This window comes from Nelumbo nucifera, chromosome 6 (genome assembly GCF_055504915.1).
Source record: "Nelumbo nucifera cultivar China Antique chromosome 6, China Antique-T2T, whole genome shotgun sequence".
Lineage (NCBI taxonomy): Eukaryota > Viridiplantae > Streptophyta > Magnoliopsida > Proteales > Nelumbonaceae > Nelumbo > Nelumbo nucifera.
The window spans coordinates 24,356,985-24,381,212 of record NC_142654.1 but is presented as its reverse complement, the minus strand read 5'-3'; the positions used below and the strand labels follow the sequence as shown (position 1 = coordinate 24,381,212).

General features: G+C 38.8%; 1 protein-coding gene across 6 annotated transcripts; it reads right to left on the bottom strand.

Moving 5' to 3' along the window:
- Positions 1 to 128: 128 nt before the first annotated feature.
- Positions 129 to 21,545, bottom strand: RPD1 (Ubiquitin carboxyl-terminal hydrolase family protein). Of its 6 annotated transcripts, none has more exons than XM_088890559.1 (4): positions 19,453 to 21,545; positions 10,282 to 10,373; positions 2,477 to 2,606; positions 129 to 616 (listed from the first exon to the last, which is right to left on the bottom strand). In XM_088890559.1, exon 1 carries the CDS (start codon positions 21,395 to 21,397, stop codon positions 20,039 to 20,041), a length of 1,359 nt encoding a protein of 452 aa, XP_088746685.1. In that variant the 5' UTR covers positions 21,398 to 21,545; the 3' UTR covers positions 129 to 616; positions 2,477 to 2,606; positions 10,282 to 10,373; positions 19,453 to 20,038. The 6 variants fall into 6 exon arrangements, with proteins under 6 accessions (XP_088746685.1, XP_088746683.1, XP_088746686.1 ...); XM_088890557.1 differs by having other exon boundaries at positions 10,282 to 10,370; XM_088890560.1 differs by lacking the exon at positions 2,477 to 2,606 and having other exon boundaries at positions 10,265 to 10,370.
- Between the last annotated feature and the right edge of the window lie 2,683 nt (positions 21,546 to 24,228).

The window sequence follows — 24,228 nt, the reverse complement described above, 5'->3', positions numbered from 1 at the left end:
ACTACTTGGGCCTAGCAACATCTTATTAGGGACCTGTAATAACAGACAAACGAAAATGAGACATGAATTGAACAGGTTATATGTCAAAAATTCTTGTCCTCACATCCACACACACACACATACAAAAGTTCTTAAAATTCTAGGCAAATGCTTAAATTAGTCTTTGAGAATCTGAGATTCAGGAAAGCTGAGGTTCAGTTGAGCACACTTGGTCCAAAGATTTATTACATAAAGGGATATTCAAAACCAAAATTCCAAATATTAAAATGAAAAAGCTCCTACTCAATACTCTTACTAGATGAGTATATGACATGGTCCTCATCTCGGAATCATCTAGCGGCTAGGTCATCTCTAGGGTCAGGCCCAGTTGGCAAACTTGAAAATGAAGCTCAAAATCTTGCAAAGCCCACAGTCCTGAGACCCAACTGTATATGGAGTCATATTTTCTAATCTCTATGGAACTAAACACCAGATCATTTCTCAGCATTTGTACTGAGTTTGTTTGGCCTTCTTATATCATTTCCCTACGCAAAAGTGACTGGTTTCTCATATCATTGTATCCCATCTTGTTTTCCACACTAGCTTCCTCAATGTATATATTTCAGCCACTCAGAAACTACAGAAAACACAGAAAATGGTTTAAAAATTATATATTTTAAACATTCAGAAAACACAGAAATTGATAAAACAATTCAATAAAATATATTTTATCCAAAAAGAAGAAATTGCACGAAAATACAAATTCATAACATGCTTCCGTAAATGACAGAATTGAAACAAAATCCTTAGATGTTTCCAGAACAAAAGACCAAATGGTGTGAATAACATGCTTCCATAAACTTTTTCCTGTTAAAATAGTGAGGCAGAAAAAACAATAAAATAATGCATAATTATATTCTACATATAATATGTGTATTAATCTATGTTTAATTATATTTTTTTATTTCAGTTTCTAATTTTTTATTTTTAAAAATGTTAAAATATGGGATTTGAGGCCAAAAAAGGGTTTTTTGGTGAAAATAGCGGGGCAAGGTGCCAAAAAGTTACCCAAAATGAAAAAGGGATCACCCAATTGGATATCCAAGGACACAAGTTATGGCCTCCGGAAGTTTGCACATACATTGAGTGTGCAACCGATCACCTGGTGACTGGGTCAAATTGTCCACCTGGGTTGGACGTTTTTTTACCAAAAGGCGGGTTTTAGGAAAACTGGACCCAGAATCTTGACAAGGTGATGGTTCAAACAGCTCAACCATCCCGATCAACGGTGGGTTGAAAACATTGCTCTTAACAAAGAAGACATGAGCATTACAATGTCAACCATGTATAAGACAGCATAAAGCTGATTGAAACTCTTAAAACAAGATAAAAGATAAGCTGAATTGGGTTATAGACATCCGGTGCAATATTTTGAAGACTAAGGTGGTGTTTGATAAATCTGAAATCTGAAATCTAAAAAGTTAAAAGATATTAAAAGTGTCTGAAATCTGAAAAGAGACATAATCACTTTTCAACTTTTTAGAGGCTCTTAATAAAGAAAGTTGTTTGTGACTTTATGTTGGATCAAACCTTCAGCATCTGAAATTCATTGATTTTACTATTTTACCCCTAAAATAGACTATTTGGTAATTTTGAGTTCAATTTGCATTATTTCATAAAAAAATAATTTATTAAATTCAAACTAATATTGAAAAAATTTAAGTGAATTATAAAAATAAAAAATTAACTTATTAAAATAAGAATAAAATTGAAAAATGCATATCAATTTATAAATTAAAAATAAATTATTAAGAGTTAAAATAATAATGAAAATAGTAATGAAGACCATGAAGCAAATAAAAAAAATAATTATCAAATTAATATCTTAAAACTATTAAAATATTTAATAATTAATAAAATTTAAAATAATTAATAATTAATACAAATATAATTTATAAAAAATAAAAATAATTTATTAAAGAACCGACGCTGCTGAGAGTTGCAGTGGCGGTGGCGGGAAGACAGGAGAGAGAGAGAGAGAGAGAGAGAGAGCAAAGAACCGCCGCTGCTGAGAGTGATCATGAAATTTATTACATTAGCTTTATTATGGACATCCTGTTTCAAATCTTTTAATTGTTTGTGCTAGTTTCAATATCTAGAGTTGAGCACTAATAGCTTTTCTAATAGGTGGTAAAGGGCTCAAATATGTAAAATTAAATAACTACCTTAGCTCAGGTAAATTAAAACATTAACTCTAAGTTACTTGCAAATTCATGCTAAGCCAAAAATAAAACTGCTAATCAAAACATCAAACTCAACTGTGATGTATAATGGGAATCTTCGCTACTCTGAGATTAGTGGAATATTTAGAACCACGTGAGGTACAAATAGTATATTCAAAACCTGTAAGAGATGTTGATGACATTATAGCAGATATGTCCTCACTCTTCAACTCAGTTTCTCTGATCTATTTTCATTTGGAAATTGAGGGAGATACCTAAGTGATGGTTAGATGGGAGCAAAATGGTGAAGAAGTTCCATGGTTACATCAACATGCAGTTTAGGTGACTTGATCCTTTGCTCAAAGGATGAACACCTGGTTCAGCCGTTCAGGTGGATTAGATGATCTGCAAATGATTTAACAGATTCACTGGCAAAGTCAAGGACAAATCAAATGAGAAACCATTTTTTTTTTAATTTTTGGTGAAGAAATGAAAAAAAAAATATTAAAATGAAACAAAAAGTACAAAAAAAGGTGACAAGACCAACACTTCTTCCTTCTCAACAATTGAAAAATAAACCTACATAACAGAACCTAGAAGCCACCCAAAAAAAGCTTCAAACTAACAACTTAAACCTCCCCGCATCTGAATTCCACTCTTAGACTCAACAACACAAACCAACAACAAAACCCAAAGTAACCAAAAAACAGCAGCCACAAACCAATTATCCAGCAACCAAAAACCCCTGATTGCAGGGACTACCAACATCTTTAGAACCAACAACTCTTTATCCATTTTTCCCCAAAGCTGCTTTGGCATGAAAAGAGCCCAATCCAGTTTGCTTCTTGCTGACCCTCTTTATCTTCTTCACCTTCTTCTGAGGACCAACCCCCTTCGAAACTTAGATGAGCGATCTTTTTGACCTTTAAATCTTTTAACAGCACTCAACTTCTTTTTAGCTTCCACCTGATTTTTCTCCTTGGAGTTATCACACAAATCTCCCCCTTCGAAACTTAGATGAGTGATCTTTTTACCTTTAAATCTTATAACAGCACTCAAATTCTTTTCAGCGTCCGCCTGACCTTTTTTCTCTGGAGTTATCACACAAATATCCCCCTCTGAGACCAATATTGGCACCTCATACCCTTCTCCAATAGAGATTCCACTCTTTATTCCCACAATGGAAGTACTTAACACTACCTACTTAGGTAGAATCCCATCTATTTTGTCTGTCCTTTTGTTTTTTGAAAGAAGGTAAAGTATGGTTATATTAATAACTGGTCCCTTGTACAATGAGAATCTGTACAAAAAAGGACCTCAAAAAAAGTCCACTCTCAAAAAAGTATGATCAGAAATAACATCTTTGAAATCAGAATGTATTGACAACCATCTCCTAATGGCATCTATAGCTAAATTAATGACGTTGGCTTCAGAAGAGGATTTCTTCTCAAACAGCCTTCTATTTCTTTCTGACCACACAGCCCATAGCACTGCTGGAGGGACAGAAGCCCAGCAAAGTCTCCCTTTTTTGGAAAGTCCAGAAGTCTGCCATTCTTCCAAAAGAGCTTTAACTGATGCTGGCATGCAGCAGTTCAGATTCAGGGATTTCAAAAAGTGGCTCCATACTGTAGTACTAAACTTACAATATAGGAAGAGATGTCCAACTGACTCCACCTCCTCATTACATAGATGGCACCTGATATCTGGAATGCTCATTTCTTTTTTTATCAACATTTCCTTAGACAAACATCTCTCCAAAGCTGCAACCCAAACAAAGAACTTAATTTTTGTAGGAGCTAGATTCCCCCAAATGGCCCGACTAAGAAAAGGAGATTCAGTCCTCCTCAGTAGCTTATAATAGAAGGATTTAACTGTGAAAACTCCAGTTTTGGTCCCTTTCCAGATTTTTGTGTCTTGGGAATGGAGATTTAGTTGCTGGCTTTGTAACAGAGAGAGAAGGTCAGCAACCTGCTGAATTTCCCAGTCATTGAAACTCCTTCTAGATGAGGGTCCAACACATGCTATCTCCTGAAGTCTGAATGAGTCTGCCATTAAGGCTTCTTTGTCTAAGGTCACATTGTATATAAGTCAGGAAACATCTCTTTTAGGGGTCTGTCACCAATCCAGTGGTCTGACCAGAATTTCACTTTTCTTCCATCTCCCACTTTAAAACTGATGCAGTCGATGATCTTTCTAGCTGCCTTACAAATTCTTTTCCATACTCCACAACCATAGGTTTGAGGGGGTGGTCCAGCATCCCACCCATTGTTCCTTAGGCCATACTTCTCTATCACTTTTCTCCACAGATTATTTGGTTCAGTTGAGAATCTCCACAGCCAACTTCCCAATAAAGCTATGTTGAACAACTTCAAATGTCTTAACCCTAAACCACCTTGTGATTGAGGTTTGCAGATTTGATCCCAGCTCACTAAATGATACTTGTGAGTCTCTTTCCAGCGTTTCCAAAGAAAGTTTCTCATCTTTTTCTCCATTTCCTTTGCCACCTCCGATGGGATAGGAAAAAGGGTCATAAGGTAAGTTGGAAGACTAGCTAATGCACTTTTGCTTAGTGTGAACCTTCCACCTTTAGAGAGGTACCTTGACTTCCAAGTTGACAATTTTGTCTGTCCTTTTTTCATATTTAACTTTTTGAATACCTTCCTCATAAACTCCTCCCCTCCTAGAAAGAACAATCCCAAAGTTTACTTACCTCCACTTCTGTAGCCAGTACAACATTCACATAGATTGACCTGTTTTAAGAGTGGGTCTCGTCCATAATCACCCCTTCATCCTGATCTTCTTCAACTTCATTTTCCTGCTCAACCCCTAACTCTACCTCTTCATTATTATCTTCCAACAGCTCCATAGTAGCAATCTATTAGAAAGATCCTAATGTAGAACAAAATCTCAAACCACTGAACCTAGGTTACTTGCAAATTAATGCTAAGCTAAAAGTCAAACTGCTAATCTTGTTGAGGTTTAAAACAACCCAAATTTTATACTACAGCCATTAGAATACCCAATAATAACAAAGCTACAATAATAGCAAACAGAATGCAAGAAACAGAAAACAGGAAGCATACATGAATGACAGATCATCAATCTATTTGCACAAACAAAGAAAATTCTCTGGTACTACAACCAGAGCGATTATTTGTTGAAAAGGGGGGTTGGGGGAAGGAATGGTGGCTAAAGCACAGAGAGAGGGGTGGCCATCTAGCCTTGTTCTGGACATGTGGAAAGAAAGGCAACAGAAGGAGTGGAGGGAGACATACTTGAGTCTACAATGAATGCTTCTCCATATTCAAAGCAAACAACAAAGAGGTGGAGGTGGTGAGTTGCAGACTTGCAGAAGAACCAAAATGACAACATAAGCCATGACCAAAACAAAAACAGTACTAGCCATCTAGTCTTGCTCTGGTCATGTGAAAAGAAAGGCAACATGAAGAAGAAGAGAGTGGAGGGAGACATACCTGTGTCTATGATGAATGCTTCCCTGTATGCAAAGCAAACAGAAAAGAGGCAGAGGTGGTAAGAGTTGCAGAATGAACCAAAATGACAACAATGAAACCATAAGCCACGACCCTATGGATAACCTCAATCCAACCAACCCTAACCCTCTTCATTTGACCCAGTTTCAACATGCATGTCAACTGATTGGGTTTGGATGGACTTTAGGCGGATGGGTTGGTTGGGTCAAATGGATTGGGTTGGATATTGCCACCCCTAATGCAACCCCTGTCAAAAACTGGCTATATGTAACAAAACAAAACTGCCACTCCCTCAACCTCTAAACAAATTTTGATCAACCAAAAAGTCCCAGATGGAAGAATTCTTGAAACTTTTACAGATAGCTGCCCAAGATCCAAATTTTCCCACCACCCTGCTGAGCACCTCCTCCAATGAGCAGCTTTTGCTTTCAAAGATCCTGCAATTCTTGCTGCAGGATATTACTCCAAATTGACCAAATTACTGCTGCAGGAATTGAGAGCCATACAACTTTACCTTTCTGACACAGATCATCTACCCACCATGCCTCAAGCAACATCTTGAGAGAATGTGGGCTTACCCAGCTGAGATTCATTGATTTAAAAGAAGTAATACCAAATTTTGTGGGAAAAAATGAAATGAATGAATAAGTGAACAGCACTCTCCTTTACTTCATGGCATAAATTACAAACAAGGCTCTGGATGCTCAGCTCTCTTCTCAATGGTAAATCCTTGGTCATGCATCTCCCCAAGGCAGCCATCCAAACCAGGAAGGCAACTTTGAGGGGGCTGTGGATTCCCATACCACTTTATATGGGAATAAGGGGCTAACATTGGAAGTTGGAACTGTTGAGATGCTTTACGAAAGAATTTATGGAGAAGCAGCCATCCCCTGACCATTCCCACCACCTTCTATCAGCTTCATTAGTTAAATAATTAATTTAAGAATATGAAGCACTTTATAATAACCATACAGTAATATAATAATCATAGTAATAATTGATATTTTTATTTAATATAGCTGCATAATCCAAGATACATATGATTTTAGAGAATCACAAAGAAAAGGAGTTAGAAACGATGTTTTCTTTATAAGGATTTTCATCTCAGGATAATAAATTAGATTTTGTCATCAATCTCTATTTATCATTTGTTGTACATAATGTGTTGGTTCACTTGGGCTTGAGATTCCCCTTTAACATTCATGAAACACTATAAATAAATTTATGTTTTACTAATAATTTTAATTTTTCCAGTTTTCTCATATTTTCTGGATTTTGAGCAAAATTTACAAATTTCACTCACATTTCTCCATTTATACATGACTAAATGCCTAAAAAACCCAAAACTTTTAACCTTATATGTACATGTGTTTATTATACATTATATGGAGAATTTACTTTTGGAGTAATTGCTTTTGGAGTAAGTGCTGTCATAGTGTGATAATGTATTGTAATACAAATAAAAAATGTGCACAGCATGTCAAAAGGAAAAAAATATTTGGAAGTGATGGGTTTGCAAATATGTTTCTTTTCTAAAAATTATAAATGGATCAGTTTGTAAACAAATGGTGGATGGACATATAAGTATTTGGACGGTAACCATGGTTTCAAATGTTGCCAAATGTCGCTAATGTCGCCCGACATATGTCGATGTCGAGGCTCACCGACATGAAAATGGATGGTAATATAAAAATTACATTATGTCAGTCGACATTTCCTATATTTTGGAAATGTCGACCAAATCGGTCCAAATAACAAAAAAAAATACAGTTTTTCCTATTATGTAGACAAGATGTTGACTAATGTACATTAAAAATATAATATATCAGTATATTATATTAATATAATACAGTATATTAATATAGATTATTCCATTAATAATTTCTATTTAATATTTCAAATAAAATATTTATAAAAAGAATAAACAAAATATAAAAACAAAAGAATATATTAATTACTTTATAATATAAAACATAAAATATTTTTCAAGTAATAAAATATTAACTAGTTAGTATTTTTCAAAATATTTATTAAAATCAGAAAATGTTTATTAAATTTTATAGTAAACCATATTCTACATTTAATATAAAAAATCAGAATAAATTCAATAAATTTTATACTAAATCATAATTTATTATAAATTTAGTATTAAAAATCATAATAAATTCATTAAGTTTTATAAGAACTCAGAATTTATCATGATCTTAATACTACAAAAAGGAGAATCAGTTTATTAAATTTATAATAAAACATAATGCATTATAACTTTAATATTTAAAAAATCAGAATAAATGTATTTCTATTTACTAGTGTGAAATAAATATATTAGAATTTATAATAAATCAGAATTAAAAATAAGAAAAGAAAATATCAGATAACCTTGTAAAAACATCAAAATGCATAATAAATCAGTAAATCGTCATTTACTAATTTGTTATTGATCTTAGTTTCTTAGCTTTATATAATGGTTGGGAATAAGATAATAGTCTAGAAATATGCATTAATGCTTCTTTTATCATTTTACAAAATATCTTTGCATATTTCCACATATTTCATAATATTTCCACAATGTCTCTAATTTTTACAATATTTCCCCTTGACATTTCCGACATTTCCGACATATATCCTATATTTTGGTAAGCGACATTTCCATTGACATCGACATTTTAAACCTTGATGGTAACTGACATTTGCATGAACAACAAATGGATTTCTCATTTCCTACTTCAAGGAAGCAGGAAGAACAAGACATTTATAAATGAAAGAGAAATGATTTACTCAGGCAATGAATTGGAGCCCTTAGCACTTAGCAATTTCCACTAAGGCGATAAAATTGTCTTTCAAATATGCTAACCAGGTAAAATGCCCACGTAAATTCTTAAAAGATGATGTTTAAATACAAAGTAATAACCAAATGGTTCCTTAAAAAAGTAATAACCAAATGATATAGTAGGTCACATAGCATATCCCTTTAAATGGGAGAAGCAAATACGATAACTGATTTAAGATGCTAAATTACTGTAATTGTTATCAGAATCTTAGTTCATCATCTTAATAATCAAATGGACCTGTATGAGTGAAATGATTGGTACGCATCATCCATTACACATGGAACCCACTACGACAGCTATAACAAAGAGTAGCACTAGGAGGGTTAAGGGAACATGAAATGGGCTAAGAAGATGAACTAAACTCCCTTCTTAATACTGCATTCCTGGAGCTCTCTTGCCAAGACAGCAGGATCTGGTCAGAGTCCCCCTCTGACTCCTATACCTGTGCCTCTTTTTTCTCCGCCCTCCTTCATTCCTCACATCCAGGAGGCTCCTTTTTCCTACAAAGGTAGTTTGGTGTAGTCCTGTACCCCCAAAAATAAGAGCCTTTTGTTGGGAGGTGGTGCTCCAGAAAATTAATACTTTGGATAATTTACAAAAAAGAAGGTTGAATCATTGCCTCTCCCCTCATGTATGTTGCCTATGTTTGGGAAATGGTGAGAAAGTTACACATCTTTTACTTTCTTGTCCCTTTGCTTCTTGTGTGTGGAATTGGTTTTATGCCTTATTTGGCTGCAGGTGGACTCCTCCCCCGGATGTGACAAGTCTATTCAACCCAAGTTTTTTCCTACTGTCAAAGGAAAAGGGAAGAGTGATGTGGAGGGCAACAAGAGCAGCCATCCTTTGGGCCTTATGGCAAGAAAGGAATAACAAAATATTCCAAGGGGCACAAAGATCGATAGAACAAATCATTGATTGCGTAGCCATTAAAGTCATACACTGGCTGAAAGTAGGTGACTTATTTAAAGACTTTTCAGTGGATGATATACAAAGGGGTTGGTTAGCAGTAGAAAACTCTTCAACCAGACAGCCTGTCCTTTAGCCTTCTTGGTCACTAGCAGCACAACAAAGGGTTAAATTAAATTTTGATGGAAGTTCCATGGGTAATCTAGGACCCTCGGGAGTTGAGGGAGTCTTTAGGGATGGGGAGGGCAGAATGGTGGCACTATACTCGGGTCCCATAGGAGTTGGAGACTCTATGAGAGCTGAAATTTTGGCTCTCCTATAAGGCCTGAGATTTGCCAAGCAATGGGAATTTCAGAACTTGGAGGTGGAAGGGGACTCTAAATTGTTAATAGGGTGGCTGCAAACAAAGAAGTTGGGTGCATGGAAGTTTAGACAGCAAAAAAGGGAAATAATTTGCTTGGCAAGGGAAGTTGGAGTAACATTCAAATGGGTAAGGAGAACAGAAAACTCTGTGGCAGATGGCTTGGCAAAGCATGGAGTTTTCAGGGAAAACTTCTTTTGGGCTGTACTGTAATTCTTAATGTTATTTTGAGGTCAACACTCTTTGTCTGAGTGGTTGACAGTGTAAAACGTTTTTTGATATCCTTAATGAAAGTTACCATTTCTAATAATAAAAAAAAAAGAGTAGCACTAGGAGGCATGTAAAAAATTGCTAATGGGTTTCACATAAAAGTTGGATCATTAAAGAATTTCAAACCAACTGCAAAGTGGACAATACAGGAAAAGATTCCTTAGATAAGCTATATCACGTTTTTTATTGCCAGTTTTAACGAACCTTACAATCCTACACACCTGGAGATGCCAATCCATCAGCAGCAGAAACTCTTCACTCTTCATATGCAGCTGAAATTGTCAAGTGACTACATTTATATGTCATAGCCCTGCTAAAAAGACACCAACCCAAAGTTCAAAGGTATTAGTTTTTTTTTTTTTTTTTAATTCTTATAAGCAATGACACCTTTGAAATACAAATGAAGGAATCTGGCTTCATCATCATCCATGCCTTATCCCAACTATATGGGGTTGGCTACATGAATCCTGTCTTGCCAATCCATTCTATTTAAAGCCACATCCACTATTAAATTATTAGTGCTTAAATCATTTCTTACTACTACTAAGTTCTACCCATGTCCTTTTTTGGTCTACCTCGAGCTCTTCTAGACCCTTCAATGTGTAACAGATCACTTCTTCTAACTGGCACAGTTGGTGGTCTTTTATGCACATGCCCAAACCATCTTAGTCTACTCTCTCTCATTTTATCACCTATTGGAGCTACTCATAGGTTCCTACGGATAACTTCATTCCAAATCCTATCATTTCTAGTTTTTTCACTCATTCATTTTAGCATTCACATTTGTTAGAATGCTCAAGTCAGGGGTATTTTGGTCATTCTGGATTATCTGCTTGAGAGTGAAAGGTCTATTGTATCTGAGTTTAAGTTATGTGTCCCATCTTCTATGAGGGACAAAATGGTCTTTCCTGAACTCTATGTTTTTGAATAAATACAAGTGGGTCAGCTAGGGGAGTGTTTTTGAATAAATACAAGTGGGTCAGCTAGGGGAGAGTGATTTTGACTCTCTTCTAGTCTGGCCGAACCTTTCTTTCTTCTTCTTCTTCTTCTTTCTCTTTTCTTTCTTCTTCTCTACTTCAACCTAGAATCTGCTAGGGTTTACTAACATGGTATCAGAGCTGTAAGGTTGTATCATCATTTCTTTCTTGCTGCTGTTCTCTTTCTGGGTTCGCCGCCAACTTTCACAGTCATCTTCTTCCTTTTCGACTGACCTGAGTGGAGGTTCGATAAGGGGCTGAAAAGGAGTTGTCGTTTTGTGGGCCTGGAGGTGAGGATGCCTCCAGTCGTTGCTGTGGTGGTCGTTGGAGTGGTAATACTAAACCCTCTATTCAGTATCGAAGAGGGCTGAATGTGGACAGGTATGAACACTACTGCTGTTTGTCCAAGGGACTGTGAATGTTTCTTTTTGTTTCAAAAGTTGGTTGTGGTGGTGGTGCTCAGTGTGACTGATATGCATCTCAGTCGTGTTCCTCTGCATTTCTCTTCGTATGTATGTTGAAAGAAGAGTTGTCGACTGCTGAAGTTCACAACAGCAGTAGATTGGTGGTGGTTGTGTCGTGGTGATTGGTGTATCTATGTTTCAAAATATTTAAAAGTGATCTCCTATACCTTGTGTGTAATCAGTTCTGCAGTGTGCAGCCCAAGTGTTTGATGTGAGGACTGAGTGATTTCAGTCTTAGTGTGTTGATGGTGAATGGTTCTGCAGTGTGCAGCCCAGGTGTTTGATGTGAAGACTGAGTGATTTCAGCCTTAGTGTGTGGTGTGTAATGTGTATTTAAAGAAGCTGGAATTGGTGGTGTTATAAGTGAGATAAGTCTTGTGAAAGAGTGTGAGGTTGTATTGTATATTTGAAGGTGAAATAATTAAGATGGCTTCATTTGAAAATGGGAATGATAACAAAACAGGTGTCATGCTTTCCCCAAACTATCTAAGTGTTCAAATGACATCCATTAAGTTGAATTGTGAGAATTATATACCATGGGCAAAATCTGTGGAGGTGTTCTTGAAGGCCAAGAGAAAGGTAAAACATGTAAGAGAGGAGAAACCTCCCTCTGATTCCCCTGGGTTCAGTGACTGGGAACAAGTAGATGCACAGATAATGACATGGCTCTGGAACAGCATGGAACCAAAGATTAGTGTGAACTTCGTGTTCCTAGATACAACTAAGGAAATCTGGGATCGTGCTAAGAAGTTGTACTCTGGACAAGACAATACAAATAGGGTGTATCAGTTGTACCAAGAGTATTTCAATTTGAAGCAAGGGAGTTAAAGCTTAGAAGAGTACTATGCAAGTTTGAGGAACATTCGTAATGAGCTTAATGTGTATCATCCTCTAACATCAGATGTTCAGATCCAACAACAGCAGCAGCTTGATGTGACAAGGTTTCTTGTGGGGTTGAAGGCTGAGTATGAGCCTGTCAGAGCACAAATATTGGGAGGATCTGCTCTTCCCTCACTTGAAGAAGTTTTTGCTCGTCTTAAGAGGACATCCATTGAGTCGGTAGAACATTCTTCTCTCTTTGACAGATCTGGTTTGGTAGTGACTAAAGGGGGTGGTCGTGGAAATAGAAGTGGTGGTGTCAGGAGTGGACTCCCAAGCAACCGTGGTGGTCACATGTTTAGCAGGGCTAGTGGTCGGACTAGAGGTTGAGACTCAGGGGGAGGTCGGGGAAGAGGAAGGAGTACTCAGAGAAAGTGTACACATTGTGGTTTAGAGGGGCACACAGTTAATTTCTGCTATGATTTGCGTGGTGCACCCAACACTTGGGCTAACTATGCTAGGACTAAGGGTAGTGACACAATTACTGAAAGTCAGCAAACTTACCCAATCCTCTCCACATCTACTTGTGCTTCTGAGAAGGAAATGGTGAGTGTACCACGTGCAGTATATGAGCAGTTCATTCAAACATCTCAGCAGAACACCGCTACACTTGCCCAGTCAGGTATGGCTTGCTTAGCTTCCAAAGACTCACACTGGATCATTGACTCCGGGGCCTCGGACCATATGTCTGGGACTCATGATGTATTTTCTTCCTTTTCCCACTCCTCCACACCTCAAACAGTTACACTTGCTAATGGTTCTACATCTCCTATCTGTGGTGTTGGTGATGTTAATCCCTCCTCCTTGCCTTTATCATCTGTTTTATATGTTCCTAAGTTTCCTTTTAACCTTATGTCTGTCAGCAGATTAACCAAGTCTCTTAATTGTTCTGTAACCTTCTACCCTTCTTGTGTGTTTCAGGATCTCAAGACGGGGAGGAAGATTGGTAGAGGGCATGAAGCAGGTGGATTATATTACCTTGATAATAGTGGTCCTCCAGTAGCTTTTCAGTCATCTCTTACTCCTCTTCAATGGCACTGCAGACTTGGTCATCCTTCTCTCAAGGCCTTGAAGTTATTGGTTCCTTCCTTGAGTCATCTTTCATCATTAGATTGTGAGTCATGTCAATTGGGTAAACATCATAGAGTCTCATTTAGTCCAAGAGTTGATAGTCGTGTCTCAAGTCCTTTCTCTTTAGTTCATTCCGATGTATGGGGTCCAATTAAAGTGGTGTCATACAATGGGTATAAGTATTTTGTAATCTTTGTTGATAACTTTTCAAGGATGACATGGATTTATCTTATGAAAGATCGTAGTGAGTTGTTCCCTATTTTTTAAAAATTTTATGCTGAAATACGCACTCAATTTGGTGTTCATATTAAAATTCTTCGCTCCGATAATGACAAAGAATACAACTCCCCACCATTTCAGCAATCCTAGAACATCATGGGATCATTCATCAAACTTCTTGTGCCTACACCCCACAACAGAACGGTGTAGTTGAACGAAAAAATCGACATCTTCTTGAAACTGCTCGATCCTTGATGATTAATATGAATGTCCCAAAACATTTTTGGAGTGATGCTGTTCTTACATCCTGTTTTCTGATCAATCGGATGCCCATGTCAATCCTTGGAAGTCAATCCCCTTTCTCCGTGTTGTTTCCCACTTTATCTCCATTTCCTCTTACCCCAAGAATCTTTGGCTGTGTTTGTTTTGTTCAACACTTGGGGCCTGGGTTAGACAAGCTAGATGCTCGAGCTACTAAGTGTATCTTTCTTGGCTACTCAAGGACTCAGAAAGGGTATAAGTGTTATAACCCAAAATCCCATAAATCGTTTGTGTGCTCTGATGTCACCTTCTTTGAGTCAGTTCCGTTCTTCTCAAATGCTGGGATCTCTTCCCCTCCCTCTGTGGTTCCCCTTCCTGTACCTGTTGTGGACATCTTTCCAATAGCTCCTGTTTCTACTGCAGATGCACATCCTATGCCTGTTACTACTGAGAAGCCGCCAATCACTCAAGTGTATACCTGTAGAAGTGCATTGGGCCCTCCTCCACTTCAGCCCCTGTCGACAGATCCTACTACTGCTCCTTCTCCTTCAGATCCTAATCTTCCTATTGCTCTGCGAAAAAGTAAACGTACTTGTACTCACCCCATTTCACACTATGTTTCTACTGCTCACCTTTCTGCTTCCCATTGCAAATTTATATCATTACTCTCATCTGTTCCCATTCCCAAGACTGTCTAGGAAGCTCTTGCCTCCCCAGGGTGGCGGCAAGCCATGGAAGAAGAACTCTCTGCTCTACAACATAATGACACATGGGAACTCACCGCTCTTCCTTCCGGTAAGCACATAGTTGGGTGTAAATGGGTCTACACAGTGAAGCATCTTCCTGATGGCAGTGTGGAGCGATTGAAAGCGAGGTTGGTGGCCAAGGGTTATTCTCAGATGTATGGTGTGGATTATATGGAGACATTTTCTCTTGTGGCTAAGATTGGTTCAGTTCGGGTGCTGATTTCATTAGCTACTATGTATGATTGGCCTCTTGTACAACTTGACATCAAAAATGCCTTCCTGCATGGTGATCTAGTTGAGGAGGTGTATATGGAGCAACCACCAGGGTTTGTTGCTCAGGGGGAGTCTGGCAAAGTGTGTAGGCTCAAAAAGGCAATTTATGGACTGAAACAATCTCCACGTGCTTGGTTTGGCAGGTTCAATGAAGTGATGAAAGCCTTTGGGATGAAACAATGTCAGGTTGATCATTCTGTGTTCAGCTATAACTCAAAGGATGGGAAAATCTTGCTAGTCGCGTACGTGGATGATATTGTCAGAACTGGGAGTGATAGCAATGGAATCAACAGGTTGAAGAAATTCTTACAGGATCACTTCAATACGAAAGATCTGGGGAAGCTGAAATATTTCCTGGGAATAGAGGTTGCGAGGTCAAAACATGGGATCAACCTATGTCAGAGAAAATATGTTCTTGATCTACTTGAAGAAACAGGGTTGTTAGGTGCTAAACCAGCAGAGACTCCTATGGAACTCAATGCCAAGATGAGTGTTGATGCGGGTGAAGAGTTTGATGATCCTGGAAGATACAGAAGGTTGGTGGGCAAATTGAACTACCTGACCATTACCCGACCAGATATATCATTTGCTATGAGTGTGGTGAGCCAGTTTATGCAACATCCTCGGGTTCCTCACTGGGAAGCTGTTCTGAGAATTGTTAGGTACCTAAAAGGTGCTCCAGGTCGTGGTTTGTTATACCAAAGTGGAGGAACTCTTGAGATAGTAGGGTACACAGATGCTGACTGGGCTGGTTCTATATCAGACAGGAGATCAACTACAGGGTATTGTACCTTCCTCGGTGGCAATCTTGTAATTTGGAAGAGCAAGAAACAAACAGTGGTGGCAAGTAGTGCAAAAGCAGAGTACAGGGCTATGGCCCATACCACATGTGAGCTAGTATGGCTGAAGAACTTGCTTCAAGAGATGGGATTCTCAATTGACAAACCCATGAAATTATACTGTGATAACCAAGCTGCTGTTCACATTTCTTCCAATCCCGTCTTTCATGAGAGAACTAAGCATATCGAGGTTGATTGTCACTTTGTAAGAGATAAAGTAATAAGTGGGGTGATAACCACATCTCATGTGAGCTCAGGAAATCAGTGGGCAGATCTTCTCACAAAGGGATTGTCTCGGGGAAGAATAGATTACATTTGTAACAAGCTGGGACTATATGATATATACTCTCCAGCTTGAGGGGGAGTGTTAGAATGCTCGAGTCAGGGGTATTTTGGTCATTCTGGATTATCTGCTTGAGAGTGAAAGGTCTATTGTATCTGAGTTTAAGTTATGTGTCCCATCTTCTATGAGGGACAAAATGGTCTTTCCTGTAACTCTATGTTTTTGAATAAATACAAGTGGGTCAGCTAGGGGAGAGTGATTTTGACTCTCTTCTAGTTTGGCCGAACCTTTCTTTCTTCTTCTTCTTCTTCTTTCTCTTTTCTTTCTTCTTCTCTACTTCAACCTAGAATCTGCTAGGTTTACTAACAACATTTCTGCCACATTCATTTTCTGGACATGTTTCTTGACTGCCCATCCTGCTCTAAATGAAGAAATTTGGCTTGCTGTTCAAAATCACTAGGAAATTGAAACAAACCCATGTATTGGGTTTTTGCCACAGGAAGGGGGTTAAGTTCGAGTAGGTTCTTCAGAACTTTGAAAAACTAACCTTCCTTCTCCATACAAAGCAAATTGGTGATTAAAAAAAAAACACCTGCAACAAGTTTCATCCTAAGATGGCTATCCAATTCATATATCTATCAGCACAGGAAACACAAACATCATAACCTATAGATCATCAGGCTATAGAAATGTATTCTAAATGCAGACACATGGAGAGCCAAGAAAGCAAGCTCCACCTGCAAGTTGAGATAAAAAAAGGTAGGAAAATTTCTTTGATTCACTGTTCTTCCAGTTTCTGAATCAAGCAGAGCCACAAAAGGAAGAGTTCAGTCCCTTGTAATGTAACAGAATGCTCTTCCAAATCATCCAATGCATCCTTCAATGGATAAATCCATCAAATAGTTGCATTATGTAGTGGGTATGACAAGGAAAACTTTGACTAACATTCAGCAAAATGGTGCAAGAAGCATATAGTTTTAATGTGTAGAATAGAGCAGAAGAAAGCTAAAAAATGTAGGGAGTTTGTGGGGTTTGTTTTTGTAAGGTTGCTTTCGAGGTGGCTTTTTCTTTCTCCTTTGGTGATTTTTTATCACCTCTGTTTGTATCTTTTCTTTCTTTCTAATGAATTTTCTTTTTTAGCTATCTATACCCCAAACTCTGTAGCAGCTCTACATTGTTATCTATACACCAAGGAATACAAAGAAAAAAAACTGCAACAAGACAGAAGTGAACTCTCCAGGCTCCAGCAGAAATGAATGAATAAACACTCCATAAAAGTAAAAAGTGCAACAACACAAATATAAAAAATGTCGCCAGGGCAAGTAAAACAAGGGATGACATAAGAAGAGGTACCAGCTATGTGTTTGTGTATTGAGTAGAAATCATTATTGATGACATCAGAAGAAAAAAGAACTTCAGTGTTCAAATTGTATCAACAATAGTGGATAATACCAAGTGACCAGAAATCAAAGCATATACCTGCATTGGGGCTTAAACCCCAAGTCTATCACATTAAGACCAAAGATCCAAAACACTCCTCCCCTTGCAGAAGCACCAGCCAAATCATTTTCTGATATTGGGATACATGCAAACAAGCAGTTCATGCTAGAGGTTAATGTCCGTCCTTCTCTTATGTGATTATGCCTAAGAACCAACGAGCCTGATGCTCTAGTGGACAGCCAGTCAATTATAACTTGCAGTCCCCTTTGTCAATTAAATCACTCCTACATGAGTCACATGCCAATTTTAGCCCTAATCAAGATTCTTTCACCAATTGGATCAGATTAGCTTGTGATAATGGCACCTGATTTGCCCCTAAACACTCCTTCAATACCAGAAGGTCCAACATTACTAATGGAACAGCCATCATTTAATTTTATTCTCCTTATGGCTGGAATCTTCCATGCCCAAAGCAGACATCTTCAATAAGGAGTGTAACCAGCCACAACTTACCAGCCTCTAAGGATGGAATCCATTGAGACACCCCAGAATCACTCACTAGTAAAAGACTCAATAAGGCACTCTTACAATCACCAGGTCAATAATTAGGATAGCATCTTGCATTTTGTTTCCAAATATCTTCGCATTTCTTCTATCATACACTCCATAAGACAGTCTCCATAATGCAATCTTTTATTAGTAAAAAAACAACAGCCTCCATTGCCACATCTAATTCTTCCCCCTTCCCCCTTTAAAATTGGAGGAAGCAAATGAAGGTTAAATAGGTTTAAGATATTTGCTTGAGGTGCCACTGCACACAAAATGAGGCAAAGTAGCCAAGTATCTCAAAAAACTATTCTTAAAGATGCAACTGGGCTCCCTTACATTTGAGTAAGATATTATCTCTGTTTTGTCTTCCAAATTCTCTTTTCAATTTTGATATGCTTACAGTAGGATGGGGCAAGATTTCTGTCCCCCCGCTCCAAGGTTTCATTTTAATTTAATTGGGTTGTTTGGGGTAGGCCAGTGCTTAGTGTAATCGTAAAATCACAGGCTGCCAATGCAGGTTCAAGTCTGTGAGCAACCACTTTGTGCTAAAAAAATGCCAAATGTTAGGTCCATATCCGGTCCACCCCTCGAAAGACTCCAGATAGTTGAAACCACCATTTGGAAACAACCTTTATTTTTTGGGTTGTTTGGTGTCTTAATGCATATATAATGTTAAGGGGAATGATTCAGTTCGCCCCCTTCTCCCTCTTTTTGTGAATTCTTATTTTTGCTACTATTAATAAAATTTTGAAGTTTCCCCACGCCCCCCCCTCCTCATCCCTTCACCTCAGTAGCTTTAGAGGTCAAAAAATACTATCTAACTTTTTTTGAAAGGTCAAAAGATACTATGTAAAATAAGGTTTATTCCTGATGACCTCTGCATAATTGTAAATTTTTTATATGGATAATTCAAGAAGTTTCCATGTCTGAATGAATGCTTGTTGAGCAACTAGAATCCTGATGAATCTAGGTCTTAAATTTATAAACTGTACAAGTTTGCATTCCATGCAAATCCACCTAGTTTCCGAAGCTTATTTCTTTCTTTCCTTTCCTTTTTTCTTTCTTTTTTTTGTTGCTGCTAGGTGCCCAGTTTCTGAAACTTGATATCCATCTAATCACCTCAATTTCCTATATAGACATCTACAATATTCAATCCAAGTATTCAAAGAGTATGAATTGGATAAGCATTCTGCAACAACTGTTTTATGCAGTATATTAATTATTCCTCTTTATCATGCATATACAGATTCAGTTGAAAATACATCCTGCATTAAGTATCTTTCCCAAGCAAAGTTTCACAATGATCAAAATCATGAGATAAATGTGACAAGAAGGGAAAAATTGGCACTATTTCAGGGGCATCAGAGAAGTGACCATCTGAAGTAACTTACGGCAATTTGGCCATGAGGAGTTATCTCTTCAGAGCAAGACCTCTTCAATGGACTTCAACTTTCTACTTCAATACCCAACTTCAGCTCAAACTTGATGTAACCTTCACTTTATTTAAGGACTAAGGATATTGCAATTCTATTTCTCCCTGTGTCAATGGTTGTCATTCTTAGACATCATTGAGCATTCTAAAGCTCAAAGAATATTTCACTTAGGGACAAATAAATGTCAATGCTTCACCTGTCATAAAAAGCTTTTTCATCAAGGATCTCCCCTAATTGTGCTTCAATCATCCACAAAAAGGAGAGACATTCTCTTAGAATAAACTCTTCAAAATGATTCTCACCCAAAAATGAGAATCTCCAAGATTTATAGCACATAAAATGACCCATGGTCAGTACTATGTAGAAACTTCTGAGTTTCAATTTAAGACTTTTCTAATAATGCCACTCAGGAACTAAGGAACTGAGAACTTGTGATTTTTTTGTAGGCAAAATCACAAGCATTCGGGTTAAGGATATTGAGGCTTCCGAAAGATTGAAATGGGTGAGGCTCCAAATATTCCAAGGCCATTGAATATAATCCAAGTTAATCGCTGAAGTGAGTGTCCTCATCTGTAGTTCTTTCTTTCTCGCTAAAATCAGGATCCACGCCAATTTCTCCATGCATTGCCAACTCGTCTTCAACCATAAAACTCCCAGATCTTTCCTCAGCATATCCGCTTTTGATTCTTGCCCTTTCATCCTGTTCTCTATCTCTCCTAAGGTTACCCAATTCTCTATCCACATGAGCCTTCCTAGGGCTTAACAAAATTAACTCGGCCAACTTTCTCCTTGCCAAGTACAAGTCATTAGGTTCTATCAACTCTCCTTTCCTATAAGCCTCCCTAAGGAAAACAGTGTGAAGCTTCCCATGATTCCCTCTGGTGGAGATATAAAATATCCCCTGATGCTGAAGAAGAAACTCTTTCAACTTCTTAGGCAAGTTCATTGCCAACCGAAAATGCGCAATCCTCTCCAAAGTAATCTTTTTCTCCACCGTCAACGATAACAATTCATGTATTGTTGCAACAGCCCTCTTCTCCATACGCTTCTGCGCCTCAAGCGACCGGAGATCATAACCCGACACGTCTTCATACGGTGACCAGTAAGGAAGCCGTTGCCACTTCCAAACAGCAATCTTATAGTATTTACCAATCTTAAACCCAGGCGGGAAGTTGACGATGAATGAAAACCGACTATTTTCTGCATCAATTCCTTTCTCCCTATACTCCTTCTCCCTCAGCTTCTCAATTGCACAAACAGCCAAACTGGGGTCTCTCTCAACAATCTCAATGTACTTTGAACGCGTGTCTGTGGCATCGAATAGCCGGAAATATTGAGGGTACTTGAGAACTACGGAGAATTCAAAGTCTTCCGGGAGACCAAGGTCGAGGTGGGCAATCCGTATATGTTCGAGGCGGAGGCGACCCGTGTTGGACAACATAAGCAGCTTCCGAAGACAGGTGACTGCATCGGGGATTTGAGCCGCTAGAGCTTGCTTTTCTTGCTCAATTTGGAGGATGGCCTTCCGGGTGAGACGAAAATAGAGAATTCGCTGAATTGGGTGCTCGTAGATTTCAAATATATGGGGGAATTTGAGGACAAAGGCACCGGCTTCGTATTGTTTGAAGCCAAGACGGCGGGAGAGGGTGTCGAGGCGGGCAGTGCAGATGGCCTGGTTTGGTTGAGTGAGGATGAGATCTTGGAATTTTAGGACCTTGAGGATCTTCTTGTGAACTTCCATGTAGTTATCGTAGCCATGGTCACGTACCCTTTGGATCTTTTTAGGGATTGAAGTGGATTGTGACATACTCCTGATGAGAGTGAAGCTGTAGTAGAACACATGTTTGCAGAGAAGACTTGTCGTAGGGAAGACTCTGGCGTTGAGGGGTCTAAGAGATTGCATTCCTTCCAAGCGAATGGCCGTATGAGAGAGAGAGAGAGAGAGAGCAGGGGTTTATTAGGGTTTATGCGGAGGATAGACCACAATAACCATTGCAGAAGGGAAAATGGGAGGATCCCTGCCATTTACGAGCTCAGTTCTATTGCCAACGCGTCCAACATGTTACAACAAGCCACTAAAGCCGCATATCGGGAATATCTCTCCACGAATGAATGAAAAAAAAGGAGATATTCCCACTTCCCACCAGTACGAATTCAAGGCTGTGTTTGGAATCATGGGCGATTTTTCGATAAACGCCGCTCATGGCGTTTTTTCAATAAACGCCGCTTCTTGGCGCCACCTCAGCGTTTGGCGTGATAAACGTTTATTAGAATTTAAATGCATGTTTGGTGCGATCGTTTATCTTAAAAACACTAATAAGCCGAAATGGGTCCCCCAATGGCTTCGCATTTCACGAAATGCGCATATGATGTGGCGCTATTGGTGCGATGCAATCGTTTATCGAGAAAACACCAAAGAAATGAATCCCCCAACGGCTTTTTGTTTCACGAAATGCGCATATGATGTAGTGCTAACGTGGATGGTGATGTGACGATTGAGGGAGAGAGATCTGGTGCTTCGTAGATCATTGAAATTTGACAAAAACACCTTGTCCCCAAACCCTAACAACTGTGCGAGAGCCGAGAGGGACTTTCGCAAGGATAGCCATCGAGAGGGATAGCCACAGAGAGGGACTTGCGTAGGGAGATTGCTTCTCACGCTGACTAGAGGGTGAGATGCCGGTAGGTTTGCCGTCGACAGCGTCAAATCCCTCGCCTCGACACCGGTGTTGTCTAGCAGACCTAACCTCCACCCCCCATCCCACAAGGTACTTCATACACCGGGGAATCGATTCCTAATCCGGCAAGGTGGTGTTGTTGCTTACGCCAAGAAGGTGCTTCATTGCGGTTTATTTTCCGATCCGAACGATATCTCATACCTACCCCTTCCTCTGAAGGTTGATCTTTTGGTCATATTTCTTTGCTGTGTTTCACGATTCCCTCCTGTCGTGGGAGTTTCGACTTTCGATGTTTCAATTTATTTTTGATAGAGTAGCAAATGTTTCTTTTATTTTGAGAGAAATGTTCTTGATAACTTTGCCGATTATTTTAAGAGAGTGGCTAGAAGTTGATATTTTTTAATTCGTTGTTATCATATGATCCATTTTACTTGTAAAGTTGAAGTCTCTAAACATTAGGCTTTTCAGCACTATCAATCTACAAACTCGGAGGCTCTAAAGTCTAAACATTAGTATTTTCAGCACTAATGTATGAAGTTGAAGGCTCTTAACATATACTTAGGAACATAGTTATCAAACTAATGTGCCATTCAGCCATTAATTAATAAGTGGCTCGTCTGCAATAAGTTATTCAGTTCAGCTGCGCCCCTTTAACATACGCAAAGGTGGATGCACCACTCCGGTATCACATAACACTTCCAAATCTCAACCTAGACGTTTCTTTGTTATTTCTTTGGAATCACCATTTTCATATTTGTTACATGTATTAGTTTTTTCTTTCAATCTAATTGTTTTGTATAGCAGTCTGCATCTGACCATATAAGGACTAGTGTTCAGGCTAGGGAAGAGACCTTTTATTTAATTTGCAGCTTTAACACTGCAGTAATCATAATGGTTGGAGGGTGTTTCTAGTGCTACCAACATCCAAACTTTTGTGTGTTCTTTCTACCATGGGTGAAGAACCCCAAGTCTGGTCTTTTGGTGAAGAACCCCAAGGCTCTTCTATTATAGTTTGGACCCCAAGGCCCTCCTCCCCAGCTGCAGTTCAGACATCCACTGTTTCAGGGCCCTCTTCTCCAACAGCAATTATTGGGCCATCTCAATCGCTTTCTAGGCCCACAGCACCTCATGATGAAGACACCCTGCCTCACAAGGTGTTACCGCTCTCAGATGTTCTCCAACGGGCTACCATTGTCTCTTTGGATGCTGATCCACCTCCTCAGCCTGTACCTCGGCACGTGTCATCATCTTCCTGAAGCTCACCTCACAGAAGTAGCTCCTATTGAACCCACTTCCTACACGGTTGCCAAGAAATATCCTGAATGGCTATCGGCTATGCAGGTCGAATATGATGCCTTGATGAAAAATGACACTTGGTCATTAGTGCCAGCTCCCTCTCATGTGAACATTGTGGATTGTAAATGGATTTTCAAGGTGAAAAAGAACTCTGACGGTTTCCTAGCCCGTTACAAGGCCCGCTTGGTAGCCAGAGGCTTCACCCAGCAATATGGGCTTGATTATATTGACACTTTCAGCCCAGTTATCAAGCCTGTGACCATACGGACTGTTTTGTCCATTGTTGTCTCTCACAATTGGCCCATTCGACAGCTAGATGTTCACAACGCCTTCCTTCATGGCGTCTTGATTGAAGACATTTACATGGCCCAACCACCTGGCTTTGTTGACAGCTGCCACCCCAATTATGTTTGTAAATTGTGCAAGGCGCTATATGGGCTCAAACAAGCCCCTAGAGCCTGGTTCTTTCGATTGTGCTCTCACCTATTTAAGTTGGGCTTTCAGAGATCTTCCTGTGATCCTTCTCTGTTCTTGTTTCACTCTCATGGACTTACCCTTTATGTCATTGTATATGTCGATGACATCATTGTCACAGGTAATCAGCTCTCGGCAATCCAAAAACTTATTGTTGATCACTCACATAGCTTTGCCATTAAAGATCTTGGCAATCTTCATTACTTCTTGGGTATTCAAGTTCAACGCACCCCTTCCGGCGTATTCCTCTCACAACAGCAATACATCTTGGAGCTCCTTTAGATGG